At 36.9% G+C, this 27,753-nt stretch overlaps 1 protein-coding gene across 3 annotated transcripts in view; it reads left to right on the forward strand.

The window, feature by feature from the left end:
* Positions 1–470: 470 nt before the first annotated feature.
* The window catches only part of ESCO1 (establishment of sister chromatid cohesion N-acetyltransferase 1), a 34,864-nt gene continuing 7,581 nt past the window's right edge, over positions 471–27,753 (forward strand). The window contains exons 1-10 of one of the 3 annotated variants that reach the window (XR_008575878.1): positions 471–748; positions 3,410–3,513; positions 3,704–3,902; positions 4,467–5,835; positions 6,478–6,589; positions 7,924–7,987; positions 10,134–10,248; positions 19,899–20,030; positions 26,854–26,976; positions 27,565–27,654. Coding sequence is in view for 2 of the 3 variants with exons in the window: in XM_054816734.1 (XP_054672709.1) it covers positions 3,706–3,902; positions 4,467–5,835; positions 6,478–6,589; positions 7,924–7,987; positions 10,134–10,248; positions 19,899–20,030; positions 27,565–27,654 (2,079 nt within the window). In the remaining variant the exon portion in view is untranslated. Of the gene's footprint in view, positions 749–1,193; positions 1,429–3,409; positions 3,514–3,703; positions 3,903–4,466; positions 5,836–6,477; positions 6,590–7,923; positions 7,988–10,133; positions 10,249–19,898; positions 20,031–26,853; positions 26,977–27,564; positions 27,655–27,753 lie in introns of those variants that run through there. The other 2 variants (XM_054816734.1, XM_054816736.1) reach the window with 2 other exon arrangements.

Consider the following 27,753-nt stretch of genomic DNA (forward strand, 5'->3'; position numbering starts at 1 on the left):
GGTGTCACTGAGACACTGCAGGCCACGACATAAATCACTTCGTCACCACTGGCCTGTCAGCACGCGGTGCTGCTTCCCTCTCGTTTTTGGCAGGTGAGGAGACTAATGGCAGAGAACGGAGCTTACCAACCAACCCGGGCCCGAGCCGGTGCGAGCTGGCCGAGCCGCCAGGATAACGCCGCCAGGCCGGACGGGGGCAGTGCCCTGCACCCGCTGAGGCGGTGGGGGCAAACCGCCCGCCTCACAGACGGTCCACTGAGGGCGGCCGGTTGGGCGATGCTGCAGGCCCAAGCCCCAGCCGACGGCACACGCCACGCCACGCCCAGCGCACTCGCAACGCTCCCCTCGCACAGGCCGTTACGTCTACGGAGCCCGCTACGCGCGCACGCGCACACCGGCCCCCCCCCCCCCCCCGACGCCCGCCGGAGACGGGACTCTTCCGGCGGGCGGGGCGGGGCGGGGCTGCGGCCGTGCCCGGATGTGAGCAGGTTCGGAGCTCGGGCTCGCCGCTTGCGCAGGGGAATGGGAAGAGGGCGCGAGCCGCGCTGACCCGGACGCCGCAGCCTGCGCGCGCCTCCGCTCACGCACGCACCCACCCATCCACCCGCCCCGGCCCCGCGCGCGTGCGCGCCCCCCCCCACCCGTCGCGCGTCTCCGCCCCGCCCCCTCCTCCCCCCGCTCCCGCAGCTGGCAAGCCGGGCGAGGAGGGCGGCTCGCGCTGCCGGCACGTCGCTGACACTCGCGCGAGGTAAGCGGCCGCCTTGCGCCGGAGGGCGCGCGGGGGGGGGGGGGGGGGGGTGGTGAGGAAGTTTGTCCCCCCTCGCCCCGTGTGCCGACGGCTCCCGTCAGCCTTTGGACCCCCGCTCCGTGACCGGTAGCCCTTCCTGGCGGAGAGAGGTGCCGTCTGCCCCCGCCTCGGGGCTGAAAGGCCAGCGTCTCCTCCTCGGGCCTGCCTCGCCGGCCGCGGCCCGGTCTCGGGCCTGCCTGCGGCCGCCGCTGTCTCCGCGATCGCGGTGGGAGTGAGCGGGCGATACCCTCTCGCCGGCTCCTCGCGAGTGGGAGCTTGGGGTGTGGGGGGGGGCGCCTTGCGGTGCACGGCTTCTCCGCAGCCCCCGCCTTGCCCCTCGGTGGCGCTTGCCTTGGTCTGAGGAACCCTTGGCCGGGTTTAGGGGCTCCCTGCCAGGCCCTGCTCCAGAAGGGTTGTCACGGCGGGGCGCTGAGGTGGATGACACTGGGCCACGCTTGGAGACCTTCCCTTCCTTCCTCATGAGTTCATCGTGGGGTCTCAACCTTGTGTGAAGGCTTCGAGGTTCTGTCGTGGCAGTCAGCAGGGGAGGCTCGTGCGTGAGACCCCAGTGCCCTGTCAAGCAGGTGTACCCCCAGTCTCAGCAGAGACCAAGGGTTCGCTTCTGCTTTAAGGACTTGAGGGTATGGGAGTTAATGCTTCTGTTTTTCCTCTACTTCTTGCACCAAAGCCTTTGATTGTTGTGAAGTTTGTTCTTGCACTTTTGTATCTTCTTTCCATAATCTGGCTTTTACTAGAGGGGACTTCTTGAGGGCAGAAACTGCCGGTTCTTGAACGTCTGGAAAAGTCCTTGCTCTGCTGTGCAAAGTATTAGTAGGAAATAAATGCTATTGAAGAACCAGTTCTTTTTGTGGGAGGAGAGTGTATTTGTCAGTGTCATGAGAAGCAATACCGGTGAGGGAAGGATTATATTTTCTGGTTTGTACTTCAAAGTCTTTCTTGGGTATGCCATGTCCTGTGGCTGAGAGTGACAGTGATGTCTGTGTGCGTCTGGAAGAAAACCAAGAAGGTCTAGGTGTATACAGTATGTGTCATGGTGTTCTCAAATTCTGAGAGTCAATGGTGTGCTCTAAACTAAGAGAATATAAGACCAAAGACTACAGGAATGAGGGTTGTTATTTTCAGTCTGACTGGCTATACAGCAGCTCTGACAGATAGTCTTTGACTAGTGGAAACCTGTGGACTTGTTAAGTGTCAAGGAGCTCATGAGCTATTAGAAGTAAGGCATACAAATTCTGTTATCTGCTCCTTAGGGAGACAAATGGAAATAGCACTACGAAAAGTGCTGTTAGAGATTTCTTCCCTGGATATGTTCTTTAATTCTATCTCAGATATGAATTGCTGGTCATGCAGCTTCTTTAAAGGAGAAAGAAGACAGCACCGGTGTCTGGAGTTTGAGCATTATCAGTCTTGGGTGGTTAGAAGTACCTTCATAAAAGAGTAGATAACTGAAAATGGGGTTAAGGACAATTTAAGGTCTGAAAGAAAAGAAAAAGTACAGCTCTTACTTTTTTCTTTTGGATAGTGAATAATTATTAAAAGGAACTTAATGTAAGTATCTTTCAAATTCTTAGAAAAAGACATGCATTTGTCAATAGTGGAAGGCTTACTGAAATGAAAGTATCTGGTCTGTGTTGTACAATTGGTAACTTAAAGTTCCTGCTTGACCTTAAAATCTGTCAAATTTAACATCAGATTAGTTAAGGTTTGAAAAGTAATATGATTTTGTTACAGAAATATTTCTTTGTCAATCTATCAATGGCAAAAATGAACAGATAATTCTTGACCTAAAAAGGTGATAGGGAAGTTCTGAGCATTGAGTTGTCCAATAAACTTAATTTTAAAAAGATATTAGTGACACTGCTGAGCAATTATTACTTATGCCATAACATTATTACTTATGCCATAACATAAAAACAGTGTCCTTGAATAAGAGAACTTAAAAGTTTTAGAAGCCACAAATAGGTGTGAAAGGTACGATCAACTGAATCAGTGAAGACCTTTTACTGAGGATCTCTGCTAGTTTTCATACTCTTGTGCAGATTAACTTCTGCATCATTAACATCATTTCAGTTCTCATGAAGACATCATTTTTAACTGCCCAAGGCAAATGTCTCAAATAATGCTACTTTCTAGGCTTTATGTCTCTGATTTGAAGCTGAAGACATGTTAGAAGGAACAGTTATAGGCAGTTGCTGATGTCTATGAAGTTCTGTAGTAGCAGCCACAGAACTTAGTAGAGTCTGATAGCTTTATTCACTGTTTCCGTGAGGCATAGGATTGACAGCAGGCCTGCTTTTTTGCGGGCTATGAAAGAGAGCAGCATACTATTTTCTGGAAAAATGCAGAAGGTTGAGAAAATTCCTTTGAAATTGTACTATATGTGCCACCTTTCGAAAGGTAAAAGGGTGATGCTTAAGACAACAAAATGCCAAAAATTGTTGGATATGGAAATAAAATTTGTAGGTTTTTTTTTAATTGATTATCAAACTTTAAAGCTAAGCATTGTTTGAAGAGATGGAAGAGGGTGGGAATGCCAAATTCAGAGTCTGACAAGGAAGTTAATAAAGTGCTTACCGCATGAACGTTTTCTATTTTTCATAGGTGGCATGAAACGTCCTGTTCGTAAGCATATACATAAGGAATGCTCTGGGAACACCTTGATAAGTTACTTTGGCCTAAACATCAATTGCCTCTTGTAAAAACCTGTAAGTAAAATAAATGTATTTTGATTTGAGATTGCTTTGATGATTTGCTTCCTGATCAAAGTTAGCATGATCTGCCTCTAAAAGAAAAAGCTCCTTTTGTAAAATGGGTAAATCTTTGGTTAAATTGACTGACATGGTAACAATAGTTGCCAGAGACTCTAAAAGCTGAATCAGTTATTGTGTTTTACAGAAATGGCAGCTCAGAAAAGGAAGTCTATGTTAGTAGAGCCTTCTGCTAAACGTCCAAAGCTGGACAAGAACAACAAACCATCATCGGTGAAGAAGGAAAAAGAAGTGTCAGATACAAAACATGTCTCAAATAAATCAAAGCCTAATCAGTGTGCAGTGCAGGAGAAAACTGTACTCAAAACCTCTGTCAAATCAAACAGGTCAGTGACAAAAAAATAAGTAATTGTTCTCGGTTATCTTCCTAGACTAAATTAGTGCAGAAACAGTCTAAGCAGAATGAATTTGAGTTAAAGATACAACTAAAAAGTAGTACTAGTGGGAAGATCAGGCTTAAATCATTAAGTATGAGATCTGCTACAAGATCTTTCTCTGGAACCATCTTAGTGTCTTGAAATCCAGAAAGAATTCCTCCAAAAACGTTTCTGAAGTGAAAATAAATCTAATACTATATAAGCTAATACTTAATTTAAACCCTACAAACATCAACATTTAAAAACTGCTAGAGATGTTAAAAACATTCATCTGGGATTCATAATTCAGTCTTGCCGTGCATAAAAAACATTAAATACTACACTTAAGAGTAACCAGGTGGAAGTGTTGTTAAAACAATTCTAGAGAAAATTCTTCTGAAAGTATTGAAGGTGTAAGATCTAGTGTTTTAAGAAAGAAAAGAAGAAGAGGCAGGGGTTAGTAGGAATGAGAAGAGTTTTACAACAAATTCTACTTTCTAGATGTTGAAAAAAATTATTATTTGAATATTTCAGTGACAACACCAATGAATCTGAACTAGGAATGCGCATGACTACCAGATCATCAGGATTCAACTCAAATAATAAAACAGTACCTGAGCAAAAGGTCCAACAGCAGCCTAAATCAACAAAAAATAAGGAGGTATGCCAGAAAAAATCTGTGCAAGAAATTCCTAAGTCAAAATGTGCAACTGCGCCAAATGAGCCAGTAACAAGGAGATCACAGAGACTGCAGCAGTTAACACATGTACATGTACCAGCAAGAACCCTGCGCAACAGAGAAGTTAAAGAAGAAAAAGCTTTGGAAGTTAAACAAAGTAGCCAGGCAAAAAGACATGCTCCAAATGTTGCAGCAAAAGTACTTAAATCTGCTGGAGAGAAAAGGGAACAGAAAAAGACAAAAATAAAGCCAAACAATACAAATGAGGATAAAGAAATACATGTAGAAGTCACCAGCTCTCTGAAAGAGAAAAAATGTAAAGCAGACAATAAAAATGATAATTCCAACAGCTTTCAACACAACCTTCAAGGGTCATCATTATGTCATCAGAGGATTGAGGAAGTTAAGGCAGACAAAATGGGCCCTGTATCTCCTATCCCTAGCAACACAAAGAAAGTGGAAACAGACTCTCTTAAGTCAAATTCTAAGACAGTAACTAAGGAAAAGCAACAAATGCAGCAGAACATAAAAAACAGTGCAAAACCACAAAAGATTTCACAGCCATCTGTAAGTGAAACAAATGTGACTGATCAACCAGAAAATGATGCGAAATCCAAAAGGGTAAGCATCCTTGAACTTTGTGAAGAAATCGCAGGTGAGATTGAGTCAGATACAGTAGAGGTGAAAAAAGATTCCCCTAATGCTGAGTATAGAAAAACAGAAGAAAAGCATGCCAACGTACAGCTTCAACAAAGTGAAATGCTTACTCAGAAAGAACCTAGTCAAAGTACTCAATGCAAACGTTTTTTCCCTAGCAAAAAAGGAATGCCTGTCAAATGCACTCTAAATGGTAGAAATAACTCTTCAAACAAAAACTCTAAATGGACCAAAATTAAATTACTGAAGGCTAGTAACATGAAGCAAAGTAACTTAAATTCTGCAAATGCCCCCAAACTTCCTTTGTTAAAAGATTACTCTGAAGTTTCAGAGGCAAGTCAAATAGCTACAGAAGCAGAGCCTCCGAAGGCACAAGGCAAGCTGTCAATAACAAGACTCTCTGAGAATGAAAGTGCAGTTTGTGTGCAGGAGAAATCAGATCCTTCATCTGAAAGAGCTGGAGCTAAAGAAGTGACATTAGAAATAAAACAGCCCACAAAGAGAGGTGCAGAAAATGGTTTGTTGCGTAATTTGACAAAACATTTATGTGAGCCAAGACCAGATGAGGTAAGTCATTTTAATTATGGTGTACAGTGGGAGGGTGTTCTAAATCTGTTCTGTTTTCTGAGAATGCCATGCTCAGAAAGTTGGTTTTAACAATGACTTTATTTTACAGTAACTTAAAATTTTCAAATGTATTAAAGATCCTTTACTGTTGTGTTGTCATAGATGGGATGATAGTAAGCTGGAAAATGAATCTGTTCCACCCTCCTAAGTTCTGTAGTTAACTAAATGTTGATTGATAAAATTTCCTGCTGGAGCCAGAGGTTGTACAGATTCATATGGACACTCTTTGATGACTTAAGCTTGCATAGCTGTTCTGTTCTGAAAAGGTGTATTAAAAGAAATGAGAGGGGAAGAGTGTTCTCTATCTGAATGAGCTTCTACTAAAATATAAGATTTTAAGGACAAAGGTGTTCTATAGGAAGTATTTTACAAGCTTATATATAAAATGAAAAATATTTTTTTCAAAATTAATACCACAAACTTCAACATGGACTAGCTAATCAATTGCATTTTGTTTGCTTAAAAAAAATGTAGGAATCAGAAAACTGGTGCTGTATTCAAGATGTTAATATTTAGTTAACTGAATAGTTTTGCTAATAGGTTAGAGGCATTAAATAGTTTAATGTTTTCTGTTTTGTTTAGAACTTTCGATTACATTTGGAATCAAGTCCAGAAAGTTCTCCAGTAAAATATGTTACAGCCCCTAAACCACCAAAACAATTAAAAAAAGAACCTGGAGAAAGTGAACCTCAAGGTAACTGTTTACTACTAATTTTTCTTCTGACCAGTTACAGGGGAAGCGTAAGTCTTCCTTTCAGAGGAGTGTTTTGCAGAATAAGGTACAGTTGGTGCAGAACTAAACTTCTGGGATTGGAACTGTTCACCAGGGTTTTGTTTTTCTTCATGTGTCACACCCATGGCCACTTCAGTAGCAGCGAATGTCCTTTTATCTCTGGGCTGTGTAGTGGCAGAGAGAGGTGTGTGTTTTTCTACCCAGCTCTGCTTTTAGTGTGTCTTTGTGCTTTATGTATGAATATTTTAGTGCTTAAATATGCTCCATTTGAGTAAAAGTGACAACTTTTAAAAAAAAGCACAAACAGAAAAAACGCCAACCAAATCCTTTCATTTTCCATGTAATAAAGTATTAAAACTTCCATATTTCAGTTGGGTTCTTGGATCAATTTCTGTTAAGGAGTCTCTGTTGGTTACCACTTCTTTTGCATAAGTATCTGCATTTCTTTATCCTAAATTGTTCTACTTGATCTTGACCAAATTATTAATTGAGTAATCACTCTCCTGTTTTTATTACCCAGTCGCCATTTACCAGCCTGGGAATGTAGTTTGTCAAACCTTATGATGAGTGTCGTGTGAATATTTTGACTCAAGTACATTTGACTAAGAAATATTACCGATGGATCACTAATATATCTCTTCATTAACTTCCCTCTTGATATTTCATCTTTTTGCTTTTGGGTTTTTGGTTTGTTGGGGTTTTTGGTTTGGTTTGAGGTTTGGGGTTTTTGTGGTTTTGTTTCATTTTGTTTTTTTAATCTGAACCTGATTTTGAGTACACTGTTTAACTATTTAGCTTTACTAAATAATTTTTTTCCCTGCCATTGTAGGGTATTTTTGAAGGGCAAAATACTCTAATTGTACTGTTAGAGAATGTAAAAAAAAAAAAAAAAATTTTTTTTTCTTTCTTTGGTACTCTTGATTGGTTATTTTCCTTAAGTGTTACAGAACACACCTCAGATGGGGGCATACTATACATTTATGTTTCTAATATTGTACATAGAGCTATTGGGTGTCAGTATAAACAGATTTAAACTCCTATGTAGTTTCACTACTGGCCTTGTTTAGCTGCTGGCAAACTGCTCTGCAGAACTGCTTTGCAAATTTTGAAGAAAAATGTGTATATTTTTAAGGTATATATGGAGAAGCATCTGAATACTTCCTCAAGGTTGTATCTTTTTTATTGGCCATGAAGAAATTGCAACATTGTCTTGAATATGTTTTTGCAAATCACTATTTGTGTAGCTCAAATTTCCTTTGCAATATAATGAAGTTATAATCTTTGATTAATTGTAGATTTGGCTCCCAAGCAGTTGATGCAAACTTCATTTACAAATCAAACTTCTGAAACTGAGAACAGGTATAGTATTTCATACATTATGAAATTACAGTAACCTTCCATAGAGTTATGAGAGGTTTTATTCTAAGACTAACTCTTCTATTGTCTCCCAGCCTCAACTTTCCGTTTCAATTAATTGACTTGTCCTTTATAAAAATAGACTTTCACTTTACCCAGTTATTAAGGGATGTTTTTATTTTGTTAAGAAAATTATTAAGCAAGATATGTGTAGCTGCACATTTATTTTTAAAAATAGAATTTAAGAGTTGGGAAAACATTTCTAATGGTCTCTTCCTCAAATCAGATGATAACCAGAGAGTATGGGAAGGCTTTACCACATGATTTTTGCTAACCGAATTATTTCACTTACTCCTGGATGAGTTTTCTAATCCTTAAATTATGTGAGTCTTGTATATATGAAATTTTTTTAGGTGGGGAAGAGGGGATTTAATTTGGGATTGTTTTGTGATTGCTGTGAAATGAAGGTGTCAGCTGCCATATAAAAAATGATTCTTGTTCTTACTACTAACTAAATTGTTCTGACTACCAACAGTTCAAATTTGCATTTTATTCTTGGTCATATTGACTATTGTGGTTTTTGAACAATTCTGACATAGTCTCTGATTTTAGCCAATTACAAGCTAAAGACAATAATTTCTTCTTACCCGATACCTTTAACAACAACATAGTTGGCGCAGTGGTTAGTACATGGATACTGTTTTCTATATTCATAATGGAGACAAGAAATGATGCGGTTTATTTTCAGTACATCTATCTGAGACTAGATTAACAATTCTGACTAACCAGCCCTTTTGTACATGTTGAAAAACTCTACTACTATGGAATTTCACAGAAGATGGGTGGTAAGGTAGATGTAAAACTAGTTAAATTAATATTTTTGATTTTTCAATAACTATTACCATAACTTTGATTTTTTCATATTTTTATTCTCAGCTGCCAAACAGCTTTATGGTATCTACTCAAATTTATTAACTTAATTAGCTGAATAAGCCCATATTGCTTTACTATTATTTGGATATAGATTTTTCTTGTGAGAGTCTTCTTACCCTGCTTTCCATATGCTATCCAAGATTTAAGCCATCATTCTTTCTGCAGTACTCCTGCCATAACATGGAGTAATGTGCATATCTCCAGTGTAGCTATCTTTAAGGCTTTGTAAAAAAATGTTTTAGTGGGAAAAAGCAAACCTTGACGTAGGTACTTGATGCAAATTTTGGGCCATATGACAGGAATAAAAAAAATAAATCTCTCTCATTTAGCACAAAACCCACTCTTTTAAAAATGTCTGGCAAGAGTTTTTCTTTTTGAAAAGGCTCACTGAATTAACTTGCTACGTGTACTACAGCAGCTACTACAATTAAGTGTTTGGCCCTATATCCTTAGTTTGCTCAGAAACAGAAAATACATGAATGGCTACTCAAAGTATGAGTATTTGTGTGTGTGTGTTGATTTGGTGATCTCCACAAGTTTTATCCAAACCTGGAATTAATGTTATTTTTCCTCTGAATGTAGTAGCAAGTTCATAGAATAACTTTGTTGTTGATGTATTATAGTACTCTCCAGTGTTTCTTTCAGTCATGACAAAGGGAAACTTAAACTGAGTGAGAGAGAGTCCAGTGATATCCATCCATTTATTCCTCAGGTCCTCTTTTCCCTCCCTTCACTGCCAGCCATTAGAAGAGAATAAGTTTGAATTGGAGAGATTTATGACATCTGTTTTATATTGCCCACTTGTATTTGTGGGAATATTTACATGGTCTGCTTTAGCAGCCTGATGTGTGATACCTTACATAGGAAATATATAGCATTAGGCACCAACAGTCATGTTCTGAAAATGCCTCAGTTAAATGCTTGTTTTAATGGTTGTGATTAACCTACCCCACTTCATTTTAAATTTAATTTTTTTTTCATAAAAAAATATTCTTGTCAGGCTAAAATACAAATTGTATTTTTTGGTTAATCCTTTTATTTCATTGTTTTTTCCATTTGAATTACAAATAAAAATATATAGGACTGTATTTTGGGTAATTAACTTGGATTTGCATCTTGTTAAAGTTTAGTTATACTAATCACAATGACTTTGAATATATAGGATGACATGTATAAGTAGTCCCTTTTTTAATATGAAATATATTTATATTTCAAGGGTTCCACTGTCAAATCCTTCATTAGCATCAAAATGCAGTAACTTCCTACCATCCGAGGAACATATTCAGAAGCTAAAAGAAGCAGGAAAAGATGGTGATAAGCAGCTGATCATAGTAAGTAATACCCTTTTAGTTAGGCTTATAGCTTCTCGAAGAAATTACTTTTGAATTTGCAGTGCTGTGGTTTTATGAACTTGTCTAGAAATCATTACTTATACATACTACTATTATGAGTGTAAATGATTTGTGAAAGTAGAACCTGTACTAGATTGTCATTCAATGTTGATGGAAAAATGGTGGCAGACAGACAACTTTTAAAGCTGATTCTTATTAAACAAATTTCTGCTTTTTTAATAGAATGGCTATTCAGTAAAAATACAGTTATTTTAGGGAGAATGAATTTGCCTTATGTGCAAAATCTAAATTTCTTAAAATTTCAGAATTGGAGGAGGAGGTGCATCTGGCAGATTGTGTGCAAAATTAATATCAGCAGATTTATTCCTGCATCGTTCAAATATCCATTGTTCTGAGACAAACGTAAAGATTTTCCTGTGGGTGTACTCATTTTCCCCATAATTTTTGAGCAGCAATACTAGTTTGGTTATTTGTTTTTACCCTTTTTGCTGTTAGATACCAAATGCAGGCATCTCTTCTAAAACAAGAAAATGCAAAACGAGAAGGGAGTGACACACAGTCACTTTTTTATCTTGTAGAATCATACAACTTGGTAGTGAAACAATTGAAGTTTTTGGTTGTGTTTCGTTTTGTGTTTTTAATAATTCACACATCAGATAATCCTTGAGAAATGAAAGGCTGGAGCTGGGAAGCTACAGAGGGAGAGGAATCCAGCCCATTAGGAAGGAGGACTCTGTAGTAAGCTTCTTATGAAATTACCCCTCTCACATACATTATTACTGCTGGTCTTGCTAAATTGCAATTTTTTCATGTAATACATGGGTTATACACATGAAGATATTAACTAAAATAGAACCAGATGAATTCTGAACACTCTCTTATATCTATATTGAAATATTTTAAAATCAGAGCTTCTGAGAACTAAATTGGTAAACATATCCTTGATTTGCCTAAAGTGATATAAATCTAGGCACTTGAATCCAGTCACAGGATGATAAATGAACTGTATCTAACATTTAAGAAGTATTTCAGCTGTTGCCTCTTTGAAACTCATTTTACCAACAGAGTTAAAATGCATGATTAAATATCTTAACTATATTAAAAGGACTATAAGAATATTCCTTTTCATTTCAGTAAAGCTAACTGAATTTTTGCTCATACAGTAATAGAACTTGACTGAAGAGTTGCTAGGACAAGAAGAAACGCATAACTTTCTGGTTAGCTACTGAAGAGAGCTTGTGTAGCTCTCCTCTACAGTATTCATACAGAGATTTTTTGCAACTTACTGACTATGCTGGTAGTAGTCTTGTTTTCAGCCCAAATTCGGAGAGTAATATTTCTTCCCTAGGTATTCAACAGTAAAAAAAATAAGTTATTTACCTAGCAAAATTGTAGAATATAAAGAATGGGTCATCAACGAAAAACATTAGGGAAAATGGAAGAGACCTAGTTTCTTGTTTTCTGTGTGTATTCCTGGAAAATGCAAGTGAGCACTGTATTTAATTTTCAAATGTGAAGGTAACAACTTCATAATACCTAATATATTTCAGCACTTTGTACAAATCTAATTCACTTTGATTTCATTGAGTTCAGAGTAGGATTTTTATTGTATTGAAAGGGCATTTCGGTAATGCCTGTAGTTCCCTTTACCAAGAAAGCATTAGGTAAGGTATTGCTCTGTTATTCTTTTACGGGATGGGGGTGGGGGGAAGGACAGACAGAGATGGACTGCTTTTAGCATTGTCAAAACGTATAGAGGAACCCAAATATTTGTTAAGCCATTTTGTAAAATACTATCCTTGACATTAGTTACTGTGGAGACGAGACATAGTTATGTCTAGAATAGCTTGTGCTAGCATCTGGAGGGGAAAAATCACTGAATTGACTTCTAAAGTACCAGACTTTGCTCCTACAAATACTCAAAAGATTGGGAGATTGGGGATTAAATGCATGTAATAAAGTAAGGTACATGTTGTAATTAATAGCATTGTTTGCAAAACCATGGTGAATTCTTTTAAATGTTGATTCTGAATGGCTGGATTTTTTTTTCTTTTTTTAGGAAATACTTTCAAAGGTATTTATGTACTTCTGTAGCCGTCCTCTGAGAACAGAAATAAGGTTCATTTGGTTTAAAAGCTGTTCAGGTTGAAATTTCTTCTATATGGAGTGCAGTCTTACTACACACAACCAAATCACTTAAATTAGCCTTTGTAGTGTCTATAAAAAATTTTATAGTTAATAGCTATAAAACATTTTTTATTTCAAGTTTCTGGTGCGTTGTATTAAAAGAAGCAGTTCCATTATTCTTCTTTACCTTGAGCAAAGTTGGGAAGTCATGCTTTTATTCTTAGCATGGAACATTTAACTTGCACTTTGTTCCACTTATTAAAAAAAATTAAATGCCTGAAAGATGCAATTTTGGGCTCTCTACTGTGAGATCTGATTCTTTTGGAGATCTGTCAAGCCAGTCAGTCTTAATGTATGTACAGAACCCCTTTTTTTTTTTTGTAACCAAAGGGGAAAAACTAGTTGGGCTTAGTTTGAATCACCACACGATACATTATCTTTGTTTTGCTGTTTTTTTTCTATTTTCCTAGTCTTTTGTATTTAAGTTTGACATCTGTCCTTTTAATTGTCTTTACAATATCTGAGGCTCAGAGTCTGGGATGTTACAATACTGTCTGTGTATTCTAACCTTTTCATTTCCTGAGCTATATTTAGAGAGGTGTTATGGTAAAAGTAGTCTTCGTTTTCCACAGTACACTCTATTTTTTTTTTTTATATTTATTCCTTAAAGATGCATCTTATCTTCCTTCTCCTGTATGATTGCTATAATGAATAGATTAAATTTCTATTTTCCTTAAGTAATATAATCTTTAACAAGCTTTAAGGCTATTTGACTATAACAGAAGTCTGTTTGTAGAAGAAATATTTAGCAGCTGTACTTGCACCATTCTCTTTCTTGGTACACATCATGTAGTTATCAGAGCAGTTTTCAAACATAAAATTATCTTCATTTTGTAGAGGTACAACTAAGAAAATGAGTTGTTTCTGTTTTCTTCAGATTTACTTGCTGTCACACATCTAAAAAGCAAGTCTCTTCAGAGTGTAGAACTTCAGCTGAAAACAGCATGGAATCTGACGCTGCAACAAACTTCGTAAAACAAACAGTGACAGGAAACAATGGTGTTTGAAGTAATGTGCAAAGATCTAGGTTCAGACCTCGGAAAGTATGACCTGTCTTTCTGGAGAAAAGAAATTAAGATTGAGGCTAAAAATACATTATGTTCCAAATCCATGACTTGGTGTTTAGAAAAGTAGTCTCTTCTGAATACTTGTGAACTGTACCCTCTTACACTTCATTTAAGTGTTCAGTCGGTAGGTTGACAGGTTATGTGAAGCTGCATAGTGGAAGTTTCTGAGAATAATGCATTAAAATTGTTTTTTACTTTCCAAGTACTTAAATCTAATGTGCAAGTATGAGAACTTGAATATGAAATCATCTGTTCCTTTAACTTCCGAAATGGAAAGAAATACAAATGTGCAAAGCATGTGTTTTCAATTCTCGTAAAATGAGATATGCTTTACATCCAAGACAAGGAAAGGCAGTTGTTTGCTCCTTGTAAAAATTCTGTTTGCCTGCCAGATCTAGGACAAAATTTTGACCATAAGAATAGGAATTGGAAGAAGCATTAATGCTACAAAGAAATGTTCTAAATAATTATCCATGAGGTACAGGGATACTTCTTGTATTTTATGCCACTAAGGAGAAGTGTTCCTTTGAAAATTAAGCTAGTCTTTTGAAAATGATACTCATCAATTTTAGGAAAGAACGTGTAAAAAGAATGAACAGTGAAAACAAATCACTGAAGTGATAAAAAGATGGTATAGACTTAGAGTTAATGCCTCCATGCAAGCAAACATCGTTAAATGCAGATGATCTTTATAAGCGTCAGCAAATGCATGGGTCAGGATTGCTTGATGGAAGATGCTTTTCATTCTGAAGTTTGAATTAGTGCTATATGTGACAGTGATGTGCACACTAATTCAGTTTACACATTTGGAGATCATACTTGAATTTCTCCTTCCGTATTTTTTTGTTAAACTTGAACATAGTTTCCTGTTTGACTAAAATAAGTAATATATGAAACAAATATTTTGATTTAAGCTGAAAACACAATCCTCAGTGGAAATAAGAAGCGTAAAAGTGATTTCTTATGAGCCTGAAGAAAGTTGCATAGCTATCATTTAAAGTTGCTGTTTTCTTTCTTAAACTGGTATGGTCCAGTTGGCAATTTCTCTGAAGAATTGAAGAATGGATTTTGAGCAATCTTTTGTTGTTCACGTTACTTAAGTACTGCCTCTTTTCTTTCCTGTAATCCCAGTAAAAACAAGGCAGTGGTTACTGCATAAGTGACTGGGGAGGGAGTTTGGTAGTTGAGAGCAGTCACTCTTCCTTTCTTCCCACACGAATCTTACCCTTTGGGACAGCTCTGTTCTTAGGGGGGCAGTAATGGTCATCTTTTCGTATTACCACTCCTTCCCATTCTACTTCACTGAAGCAACTCAGCTTTCTCTTAGCATATTCAGGTGGGTTGTGTTTGGTGTCCTTTGTCCTGAGCGTGAGAATGTTTTGTAAGGTTAGCTGGGCACCTGAAACAGGAATTCAAGCACGATGGCTGCTAACATTGTGTTGTGGGTTTAACCCTGGCAGGCAGCTAAGGACCATGCAGCCGCTTGCTCACTCCCCCTGAGGAGGATGGGGGAGAAAACTCATGGGTTGAGATAAGGACAGTTTAATAGGTAAAGCAAAAGCTGTGCATGCAGACAAAGCAAAACAAGGAATTCATTCACCGCTTCCCATGGGCAGGCAGGTGTTCAGCCATCTCCAGGAAAGCAGGGCTCCATCACGTGTAACAGCTGGGAAGACAAATGCTGTAACTCCAACCATACCCCCCTTCTTCCCTCTTTCCCTCAGCTTTTATTGCTCAGCATGACATCGTATGATATGGGATATGCCTCTGGTCAGTGAGGGTCAGCTGTCCCAGCTGTGTCCTCTCCCAACTTCTTGTGCACCCCCAGCCAACTCACTGGCACAGCAACATGAAAAACAGAAAAGGCCTTGACACTGTGTAAGCACTGTGCAGCAATAGCTAAAACATCCCCATGTTATCAACACTGTTTTGGTCACAAATCTAAAGCACAGCACCATAGCAACTACTGTAAAGGAAATTAACCTTATCCCAGCCAAAACCAGTACACATTGGAACACTCTCTGTAATATACTTGAATTATGTTTTTATATGGGTTGAGAACAGATTAATTGTCCCTTGTAAATATTGTGCAGATTTGTTTTTTAACGTTGTATTTTTTTTCATATTGCTTTAGCTAACGATCAGTGAGGACATCATTTCATGATGGATAATGACTCTCCATTTTAATTTTTCAAAAATGTTGAATAAAATTAGATACATCTGAGTTCTGAAATTTTTAAGTTTATTTACATCCTTTGGCTAAAGTAGTTTTTCAAAAAGATGGGTACTGGTGATAGCGGGGTTTTTTGGTTGGTTGTTGTTTAGGGGTTTTTGGGGGGTTGGTTTGGGTTTTTGTTTTTGTTGTTTTTTTTTAAATTCCACAGTCTTCATTTGAAGTGAAACTTGTTTCTGAGTTGGGTCATGTCTTCTGATCCTCCTGGTCAGCAAGGGGATCTACCCATCAGCTTCAGTCTTGAATGCATCTTTCATTGAAATAGCATTCTTTGACCTTTTCATTTTTGTGGAGAGCCCAAAAATCTTCGTGGTGTTCCTTCCTGCTCTTCTTGTATTTCCTTTCCAGCCCGCCTGTTTCTATGGCTGGATTTTATTCTTTGTTCTGTGAAAAGAGTAGAGGAAAAAATAATCTTCCTCTAACTAACACACTAGGTAATCAAGAAGGAGGTGACCTAATCTATGCCTGAAGAGAGACAGAAAAAAAAAGGGCCCTTTTCATCTCCTACAGAGGCACCAAATGCCTTTTTTGCTTGCAGGGCTCCTTATGCCACATATGGAGGATCAGCAGACATGCACCTTCTCAAAGAAGATATTGGTAAGACTTTTCTTTCTGTCTAACACAGAATTAAGAAACCCTTCTGGAGATTAAGACAACATTGTTGCAATGTTCAATTGCAATTAGGCTTGAAACACTGGATCTTAGATATCCTGTGCCTAGATTAATGAGGATTGCCTGAGATGTTGGGAATGCCTAAATGCCATCTACACATGCAGACTTTGCTTAGGAAATGAAAGTATCCTTGCTCTTTATTGTTACTGTAGAAAATTGAGTTATAAATAGGGTAACACATTTTTCTGCCTGCAACCCCACATTTTCTTAAATACTGCTTTGAAAAACATTTCTCTAAGTTCTGAGAGTCAAACCTCTTGCATCTTTTTCTGGTTGTGACAAGTGGACAGTTTATTCTCCAGTACCCAGTATCTGATGTTTGCCGAGAAGCTCCCCCTCCCCCCCGCCAAATCCCAGTTTTAAATTTTTATTTACTCCCATATGTGGTGCATAAGGTGTTCTTGGTTGTATTTTTTTTCCCTTCTCTCCCCATTAGAAAGGACTGGGAGCCTTTAATGCAGTATTATTGCTTGTGAGCATTTTTTCCCCTCTTGATGCATGCCCTTTCCACTTTTGCTTATGCAATGACATCAGGTTAAAAATAGATTCTGTAGATGTTTTATTAAATTACAAAAATGTATTCTTCATAATTCCTGACTTTATTTTGCATGTCCTGGTTTGTTTTTTTGTTTTGTTTGTTTCGGCTTTTTTGTTGTAGTCTGCATTGCATTTACAAAGCTGCTGGGTTGGTTTGTTTGGTCGGTTGGTTTTGTTTCTTTTTTGGTATGGTGTGACTTTGAAATAGTATTTCAGTTACACAAAAAGGCTATCTTCTTTACTACCCTCAGGATACTGTAAAATATTGTAAAATACTTGCTAAAAAGTGTAGCCGGCATGTGTTAAGGGCTACAGAGTTCAAAAGATTGCTTTAGATACTACAATGTGTTTTTTCTGATATTCACATAACAAGTTTTTAATATTGTGTGTGTAGCCCACTGATACAACCGAATGCACGTAAAAATAGTAGTATCAGTGAAATCTTTAAAAAAACAAAAAAATCCCCCCCAAAAACCCAAACCCACTGATACCATCAACATCCAAGAAATTCAGACTATAAAATACAATATGGCTGTACTATTCCAGGGAAATAATCTGTTCCTGGAGACTCCTGAAAGAGCATATGTGTTTACAAGGTAAGATGGGATGAGCTAAGGAGTCTGACAACTTTGAGGATATCCTTGTCCCAATTTTTTTGATGACTTCCTACATAGCTAGGCTTTTTTATTTTTTTGGCTTGAGATTTTTCATAGTAAACAAATAGGTATTTTAGTTTAAATACCTTTACCTGCTTGATCATTTGAACAGAAATTGTTTCATGAGGCTTACTGCAGTACTGATATATGCTAAGTATTTTAAGAGTTGCTTTATGTAGTGGATTTTCTAATTGACGTGTCTTTTTTTTTGTAAGTATATTCCAAGCATCAAAGTAGACTTCCTCTTCACTTATCCTACCCTAGATATAGGGGATATGTTCTCCGTCTTCAAGATAGGAATTACTAAGTTCAGTTCAATTGGTTTACCTTAAGGTAATCGCCATACATTATCCTTCCTGCTGAACTGCCTTTTTTCATCTTTCATGTATAAACCCTTGAAATGCAGTATATTTTGGTGGCCAGATGGGTACCTTGTTTTGAACTATAGTGCTGCTTTAACAGAAGTCTGCAGGTAAAATAAAATGTATTTAGTTCAGTTTTTACACCTTTAGAAACCTCATCTTATTCCAACTTTGCAAATATAACCTCAGGATTCATCTTTCCTTTTTCCTTCAGAAAATTAGTATACTCCTGTTTCTCCTTCTGCATACAGTAGGAATGTATAAATTGACATAGCATTAAAGCAATGACTTCTCAGATTCAGCTACTTTCTTTTGGTTAAGTTCCATATATGTGCTCTTAAAGAGAAGTTCAAGTCTGAGTTTGCCTGGCCAGTTCTACCTTTAGTCCATTCTTGGAAAGAAACTGATACCTACGTTTTCGATTTCACTAATGACTGCTTGAAATAAGTTGCTATTGTGTGGAGAACTGAGCTGTCATCTAGCTCTTAGACATACTTAAACATATTTTTGAAGATGGAAGGAGTAAGAAATTATTCGTAAACATTTCTGCTGTGTTGCAAAATGCTTTCTTCTGTAAAGTAGGCTTTTTTTCTATGAATATTTTCAGCTCTTAGAAAAAAAATAAATTCAGGTGATGTTTTCTTGCAAATTGTGCACTTTGAATTTGTGCACACAGATCAATTTACTTTGAAAAAACACCCTCAAGTCTTCTTTTGCATATATAGTATCCTATTTTAGAGTATAAACTTTTTGTTTTTCTGTTACTTGTGAGATATGTTAGAATAGATAAAAAGTGACATTTATTGCTGCTTATATAAACTCAATTTCAAAATGTAGTTAAAAAAATGTATTTGAGCATTAAGCCATAACTTAAACCATGCCTTTTTGGCTAAAGACTTCAATCTAACAAGTATTCTTTTGCTCTTTGCAAATGGCACCTCCTGCACTTCGTTATTAGGTGCTGACCCCTTAAACTGAGCATACTTCCAAATTAATAACACTGTTTTAATGAATAAATAGCAAAGCAATAGATACTGAGTAATGCCCTTAATTTGGTAACGGTTGGTTATAGAGTAGGAGGATAACCTAAAGGGTTGTGAATAAAATGGTATGATTTTCCGTTTGTTTTGTAGTTGCTATCCAGTGTCTGAAAAATAAAAGTTTTGAACCTTGTGCAATTAAGATAGCATATCAAACATTGTAGTTAGCTGTTTCCAATTAAGAGTTAAGTCTTAAGTCCTGAGAGTATATTAAATGAAGCTTTTAATCAATGAAGAGAGGGATAAAAAAGCATAATGCTATTTGATTGCCTTGAAATACTTAGTTTTCATAAAAACTTAAAAGACGGTGATTAGCTGTTGCAGATGTATTGCTTATCTTCACAATTATTTCCATAACTTTTGTTTTTTATAATATCCTTCCAAACATTCAGGAAAATGTTTCACCTTTGGCCTACCTCAAAGCAACTCACAACCAAAAGACAGGCAGCAGCAGAACTGTAGGAAAAAAACAAATAGTGTGGGGCTGGATGTGGGAATTTCCTTTGTGGAAGATGATTATATTTACTGCAAATAGGGTAATGAAGGAAAAATTCTCTGTTCTTTGTATTTCATAAAATAAAGGAAGCCATTTGTTCAAAACTAATGGGAGGGGAGCTAATTTTAATGTTGGGTAGAGTTTGCTCTGCGATTTAATGCCTGTGCCTTTTGAGGCTGTATGGGTTTTTGAAAGATGGAATTCTAAATTCTGTACTTGTTTTCTCCTGTTTCACTCCATTTTAGCCTCTGTGTTGAGTTTCCAGAAGAGAAGTTACAAAGAGGCATGTCTGATTAAAGTTCTGTTGAACTGTATTTACTGTGCTTGTAATTGACAAATGCCTTTTTCTTTCTTTCTTTTTTTTTTTTTTTTTAAATAGGATGCAGGACAGAAGAGATTTGGTGCTATTTCCTGTAATATTTGTGGAATGCTTTACACTGCATCAAATCCAGAGGATGAAACCCAACATCTGCTCTTTCATAACCAGTTCATAAGTGCTGTAAAATATGTGGTAAGAAAACCTTATCTTTTTAAAGACATAAGCATTACCTTTTATTTGCTGTGCACTAGTTAAAATTCATATTACATTAAGTCATGTTTTAATAGATTAGTATCACAGTAGGCCATGAATAATCCACTTTGGGAAATAAATATTTTTAAGAGCCATGGTAGACACGTTATGTGTAATGTATAAAAATATTTAGTAGGATAGTGGTGCTTCATTCCCGTTTTATTCTTTCTGTTACAGTTCCCTAATCTTGGGGGTGGTGGTGAGGGTGGTGATGGGAACACAAAGGAATGTCACTGTTCTGAAAGTGCTAAATACAGGTTTCAGTACAACTGGTGTTTGCAATGGTTGGCTTAATAGTCAGATAAAGAGGTGATTGTACTGTTTTTTGTAACTGTGTAATCTTAGATTACTTCTAAATTACTTATTCTTAATTGCGTGTAATTTGAAGAGAGACTGCCTGGGAATTCAGCTGATACAACTTCATAGTATATTGAAACTTTACTGAATTTCTAGTGTGTTTGTAATCTTTAAATATAAAAGTCCAAATTCTTATTCCATAACTTCATTATATGTGCTGTATCCGAGTATATCTCTCATATTAAAGCTCAGATTTGAAAATTTTGTACAATTTAAAGTATATTGTAAAATCAGCTACTTCACACTAACTGATATTACAAGACTTACAGGAAATATCTGTTCACATGTCTGAAATCCAGAATAGAATCCACAAAGTCTATTTTCTTTATCACACATGTTACCTTCAGTACTCTACACTCGAGTAGGTAAGACCTCCAGGATAACTGAACTGAGGCCACCAATTCATTTCATCTAGGTACCAAATGGCTGCTGGGCTACTCTTAAATCTCAAGCTCAATTTTATCCCACAGTTTACAAACATAAAGATATATCTTCATAGCTAAAGCGTTTGAAACCATCTGGTAAATAGTTCTGGTATTTGTTCTGTTCTTGGTTAGTTTTTGCTGAATAATCCAGACATCTTGAAAGATCGCTTCTGATATACATTAGGTACATTGTAGGGTGAGACTGGGCAGAAAGTGTGATGGAATGCAGTACGTTATAATGGCAGCATATAGTACATTTCCCCATTTTATTCCTGTTTGTCCTTTTCCTGGCCCCCAAGTACTTTCACATCTTGAGCGTTACCAAAGATGTAAACATAATTTGTAGAAGATAGTGTTGGTTCTTTTGGATAGAAGCTGGAAAATTAGTTCAGCAATTACTTATAGCTGCTATGTTCACATAAGTAGGAAGCTGCAGTGGAGTTTGAATATTTTGGAAGTTGAAAGAGCTGAAATTTCTCACTTGTGTGTATGTCTAGAGTAACAACATGGTTAACATGAAAGTGAAAGAGCAGACTGCCTTAAACCAGTTGTAAATAACTGTATAAAGTTAGGTATGCTTTTAATTTGAGAAAAACTTTCCCTATTGTTTTCTCAGTGGCTAGGCATCTTTTTAAAGCTTCACACAATGTGTACTCAAGCAAATTATTTAGTTTAGTGAGTAAACAGTTCTATCTCTGAAAACTTACAACTCTAGTTGCATTTTGTGACAGCTATAGACCAATGATTTAGATGGTTATTCTAGAACAGAAACTGTAGAGTAAGAGGGCAAAGTAAGGAGTCTTACGAATCTTTAAATTCCCTCTGATTTTTTTTTTTCTCATAACAATTTGATTGACACTCTGTTTTCTGCATGGGTAAGTAACTTTTGCCGTGCTAAATAGATAATTCTTTAACACTAGTCATTTGACCCATAGTCAGTGGTTCTTGGTGGATTGTATTCTGATAATGTCCATGACAGAAACATCCTCACCTCCTCTTAGAAAATAATCTGAACTTTAGATAAACCTTCTTGCCAGTGAATTAGTACACCAAGTCTCTACTTGTTAATTTTTAGTCATACAGAAATACCAGAAGAATGATTGTTAGTTATCCTAGTTTTGCTAGGAGGTTTCTCTTGGGGATTGTTGGGAGGATGGCTTGGTGGTGTGATATGCTTGGTTTCTAGATATTGGTACACAGTTACTGTGCTGAAACTATAACTACCTTCCTTTCCCTGACAGAAAGTGTTAACTGGACAGTAGCATCATGGGATTAAAAAAGTTATACTAGAGAAAGTCTTGGTAACTTCTTGGTTAGACTTTCTGGTCCAGGAACATCTGGTCTTGGTGACCTTGGTATGTTACTTTATTAGCTCTCCAGATATTCTTTTTTATGTAGTTAATATATTTGGCATTATTGTTGATTTGGAGGCCGTTCTAAGTTATTTTAGAAGCATTTTTCATTCTGTCATTCACATTCTTCATGCCATATGATGCAGTCCAAGTCTGACTTGAGACTTTTCTCAGTTTTTCTTCCTTTTGAGTGTCTTTTGCTACGTGCCGAGTAGTTCTATTCATGATTCATTTCACAGAATCACAAAAAAGAAAGCCTGTGTACGTTATGTGCCAGAGCTTCTTGCTGTGAACTGTGAAAATGGGCATTATTGTTAGCGTCTTACCTACTTGCATGCAGCTGTTTTGTGGGTTTTTTAAAAGTACTAAGTAGCCAGAAGATAGTTTGCATCTAAGTAATAAATTATTTATTATCTTCAACAATTTTTTTTTTTAAGGCCTATCTTGTTTCTTTTACTAAAAAATTATTTTTAGGTCTCTAGAACTTCCATGATGCCCCTAGAAGTAGGACAGGCTAACAAGGAGATGGTATTGGGATACTTGTTTTGTCTTGGATGGCTGATAGACACAATAAGGATATTGTAGGCCTTGTGTGCAGAGAGAAAGTTTGGCAAATCTAATGACAATTTCTGGATTTGGGAACAGAAGATTGGCAAGGACTGATACGGGTTTCCTGAGGGGTGCCATTTGTTGTTAATAGAAATGTGCAAATTGAATAAGCAAGAAGGTAAGGTGGTCAAGGATAGTACTGGAGCAGGAGTAGATTAGTATGGGAGATGTCCCCTGCTGCAGACAAATGTAGGAATCTGTCTCACTATCCTTCTGGTTTCAGACATCTGAAAGTCTCCAGAAAAAAATACACTATTCTAGCATATGCGTGCATTGAGTAATGACATATGCATCAAGTGTTAACTCCAGTGGGATGGATAACTTTGTGGGATGCATATGTGGTTCAGTTTTATAGAATCCTCTAGCTGTAATACCATACAGTATCAACTGTGTATCCTCTCTGAGTCCACAGGATCAATTTAGTATTTCTGCCAATTTTTTTTCTAAGAGCAGGACATTATTTTTAATGATGTTTTTAAGTTGCAAACCCAAATATTTACGTTAGGAAATGCTTGTGGATTCAGGTGCCTGATGTGAATGCAGTTAATGTGTTTGTATTTCAAGCTTATCCTCTTAGATAAGAATATCTTGAGCTGAAGAAAGTGGAAGAAGCTGTGATTTGGGCTAATGTCTAATCTGATAACTTCTAAATAGCTATTCTGCTGTAATTGCATCCAAGCCCATCTGTAAGGTTCTTACGATTTTCAGATTAACAAAAAACCCCACCCCAACATTTGACTTCTTTGAACCTAAGGTTAATAGAATATTGGGATTGAAGACAATGATGATGAACTTCATGTCATCTTAGAAAGATTTCATGGTTGTCTTGATTTGCATTAATTCCAAAAGTGATACATCTGTGCAATATAAAACTTAATCATATTTCAAATGAAGTTCTTACCATTATCTATCTTTTGAAAGAATCTTAGTTTTAAAAGAGGGTAGTATATAATAATTACATCCAAGGATTTTAATGTGTTCTACAGTCAAAACCTCATTCTCTATATTACATTCATAGGAAAGAGAGAATATCTGTAATTTGATGAAGGAGTCGGGAAGTAGGCAGTAGACCCATTTCTCTGCTACAAATTATCAAGGATAGAAGTGTGCAAAATTTCATACTAAACTTGATTATTAGGGGAAAATTTCATAAATGCTTTTCTTAGTAAAGATCAAGAATTATACAGCATTAACCACATTTTCCTCCCTACCTCAATATTTTTGAGGAAGAAACAGTATAAGAAATTTTCATGTATTTGTATTCATTTGAGAAATAGGGCGTACAGACAAGCCAGAACTGATGTATAGAAAAATACCAGGTTTGCTCTCCCATTTCCTACTTTTATGTAAGAACTTTTAAAATATGAGGAAATGCAGGGGAAGCAGTCTATTGTCTTTTAACTTATGCTTTTAAAGGCAAATCTACATCAGATATTAAACAATAAGCAGAACATAGTTCATGTGAAATTGAGTGCTGAACACTTCAGCTACAATGCCATTAGTGTTGGAGCCATCTTTCCAACTATATTCTACGTCATTCATTATATACATACATAATATCCAGTGAAAGCAATGCACTACACAGTACATTTGTAATTACCATCCATACTACTATTTCATGATGCAGTAGTGACTGCTCATCTGTATTGCCCTTTTTTGAATTATTTCTTTCTTTTGTAATTCTCTTGCCATTGTACCTTAATAAGCAAGCAGAAGCAATCTTTAACCTTGCTTGAATTGGGAGGAAAAGTTAGAGGTAGATTAAAAATGAGTTACCTGTTCATGGCAGAGTTGCCTTATGTTCTGAGAAGATTACAAATATCTGTAGAATAAATAGACATAACGTGGAGGGGAGGAGGGTATGGCAACAGTTATTACATACCACGGGGCTCTGTACAGCACCAGTCTGCCCAGCTGGTGATTAAGCTATATGTGCCTTGCTGCTGCTGGCTGTTAGGTAATGTGTTGTTGAGCATAGACTTCCAGTATCAGGGAGGAGTGATACAATTCCATTCTTTTACTCCAGGCCTTGCAGAACATGCATCCTGGTGGGAATAATAGCTTTCCTTTTAACTTCTTTGGTTGTCACAAGCAATGTATATGAATTCTTGGGCTTCTCATTCAACAATAAATAAGCCTTGATGCCCTAAAGTAATGTCAATTAAAAGGAAAGGAAAAGCAAATTTTCTGATATTGCAGCAGAATGTTATAAAGTTATATGGCAGACATAATGCTTTTGTTTCTTACTACATTAAGGTGTTCTTGCCATCTGCCTGAGTGAAGGAATCCTGCTTTAGTTCTCAGTGACTGAAACAAAATACAACAGTCTGCAAGGTGTTTTAATAGTGTTAAAATGGTGGGGTTTTGTTAAAAAACCCCACGTTAATAGGTGTGCTAAGGGAAATCATCTTCAGACCACATGCAAGAAAGATATTGGTACTAAAGCATATTTTGTGTATTGTAGGTATCTAATAGGATCAGTCCTGGTTGAAGCTCTAGCACATTTTCCTTAACAGCTCTAATGTTAGAATATGAAAGAGCTGTGACCCATCTTGTGCATTACTTCCATTTGTCTGGTTTAAAGGAAACACAGTTCATTCCTAAGACTGAACAATGAGGATACTGAAGATGCAGATGCTTATGTGAAATGTTAGGTTTTCTTTTTGAAACTTTTAGAGCTGCTTTAATAACAAAGGCATATGACTTTAAAATGTCTTCTCTGATGTAAACCAAATGAACTGAAAATCTTGGATGAGCTTAGGGTTTGCCAAAACTTTTTGGACAGCTTAATCCAAAAGATGTATTTCTGAATAAATTCCAAAATGCTTCAATTGAAACTGCCTCTCCTGTGAATATAATCAGTCCCCATATTATACTAATCACTTAAGAAAATTAATAAGTTGACAATAATGAAAATAATGAGTTCTAAGTATTAGAGAGTCAGTTATTGCATTTTTACAGAATTATTTTTAGACTTCTGCTAATACACTGTTGCTTAAAAGTGTAACAGCAGTAAGCCATTCAGAAATGTTTTCTTCCATCAGATTTCATTTTATTCGAAATACCTGGCTATTACGTTAACAGAATACCTTAATCTGGAATTTATGATTGAATTTTCTGCATTAGGCCTGCAACATTCTCAATGCTGTCATGGTAGGATTATCAAACACATTGCATTTGTCTGCTGAGTGATGGTCACAGTTGGTTTAAAATAGGCTATAGAAGGCTTTTACAGGGCAAACAGGTAGCCAAAAGGCAGCAAAAGACAAAAAATTGAGAGAGGATGGTGTTTGAGGTTGGAGAGTAGTAATCCTTGCCTGAATTTTTGGAGACCTTTTCTAACAGTCTCAAAATGCATGTCACAATCCCACAAATTGCACTTTTCTGCTTATGTGAATATTGTGACACTGCTGTTTACTGCCCTTTGTGTTCAGACTATAATATATATAATTTCAAATAGGATCTTCATTTGTGTTGGTACTTAGTGCAACTACGACTGGGAAGAAAAGCACGCAGGATTGAAATGGTGTCTGTGTTGCAACCATTGCCATGCTGGGTGCTAAACTCACACTTAAATAGTTCTAGGGCTACCAGCAAGTAGATACATTTCTAAAATTATTCTCTTCATGTCTTGTTTGGGGTAAGGGAGTAAAATCAGCATGATTAAAATGAGATACAGATCAAGTATTATAACACTTAAGTTTGTCTTTTTTTTTTTTTTTGTGGTAGTATATATGGCATTCATTCAGTGCCAAATTCCATTATTTGGTCTTTAGTTGAACGTTATTTTATGGGAAGGTACAGATTTCAATGAGAATTATTCCATCAATATTGTTTCTTCAGAGGCTTTTTTATTTAAAGTTGCTTTGAGTAAGACTTGTAGATCAGCCTTTTTAGTGGCTGAAGTTACTTCTGCATTCAGTATTTTTAGGTCCCATCAAAGCAACTTGAGTTCTAATATCTACCAGTCCCATCTTACTAGATTTAAGTGGCTTTTTTGTTTTGTTTTTTTCCATGCAGGTACTGCTCATTATTCACCACGAGTGTGGATCTGAAGAAGAGTTAATTACCTCTATTTTTTTGAGTATGTTTATACTTCAGATACACACAACGTAGCCTCCTTCCCCATTAGATTCTTAGAAGGTAGTTATAAAATTTTTTCTAGTATCCTTCTTGTGGCTTTAACAGTATGATCAGTAACAAAATAAACTATTCCTTACATTTTGGGCAACTGCATGCCAATCAGTTCACTTAGAACCTCCTGGAGGTCTTTCGCATGCCAAACTTTAAAACTGAGTGTGTATTTGTGGAGGTAACTATGTTAAAAAGAAATATTTTATTAAAATGTAGGGGTTTTCCCATTCACTGGACTTCGGAAAATAAGTATTACATAGGTTTGGAAATCAGTTATGTGAGCCGAGTTTGCTACTTCTATTTTAAAATTCAGTTTGCACTGCAGTCCTGGGGGAAAAAAAATCTAGTTGGAAAATTATAAGACACTTTCACAAATTGTTTCTAGATATAGTTAGGCTATTGTATAAATGATTGTATAAATAAGATCATATTGTATCTGTTGTACTCATTTTAAAAAGCTAGCTGAAGTTTCCTTCTCTAGCAAAGCAGCTGCTAAATAGTGTGAAGTCTCTGCATAAGTTCAGTGTCTAGAAAATAATATGCAATTTCTGTTTGTACATCATGTGTATGGTTTAGATAAGTGTTTCTTTTATTTAGGGTTGGAAAAAGGAGAGAATTTTGGCTGAATATCCTGATGGAAAGATAATAATGGTTCTTCCTGATGACCCAAAGTATGCACTTAAAAAGGTATGGAGAAAAGGACTGAACTTGTATATCTTACCTTATTTGATATTTTAATATAAGTAATGAGAATGTTCATAGAAAGTTTGAATAATTTATGTGTGA

Source organism: Grus americana, chromosome 2 (genome assembly GCF_028858705.1).
Source record: "Grus americana isolate bGruAme1 chromosome 2, bGruAme1.mat, whole genome shotgun sequence".
NCBI classification, from domain to species: domain Eukaryota; kingdom Metazoa; phylum Chordata; class Aves; order Gruiformes; family Gruidae; genus Grus; species Grus americana.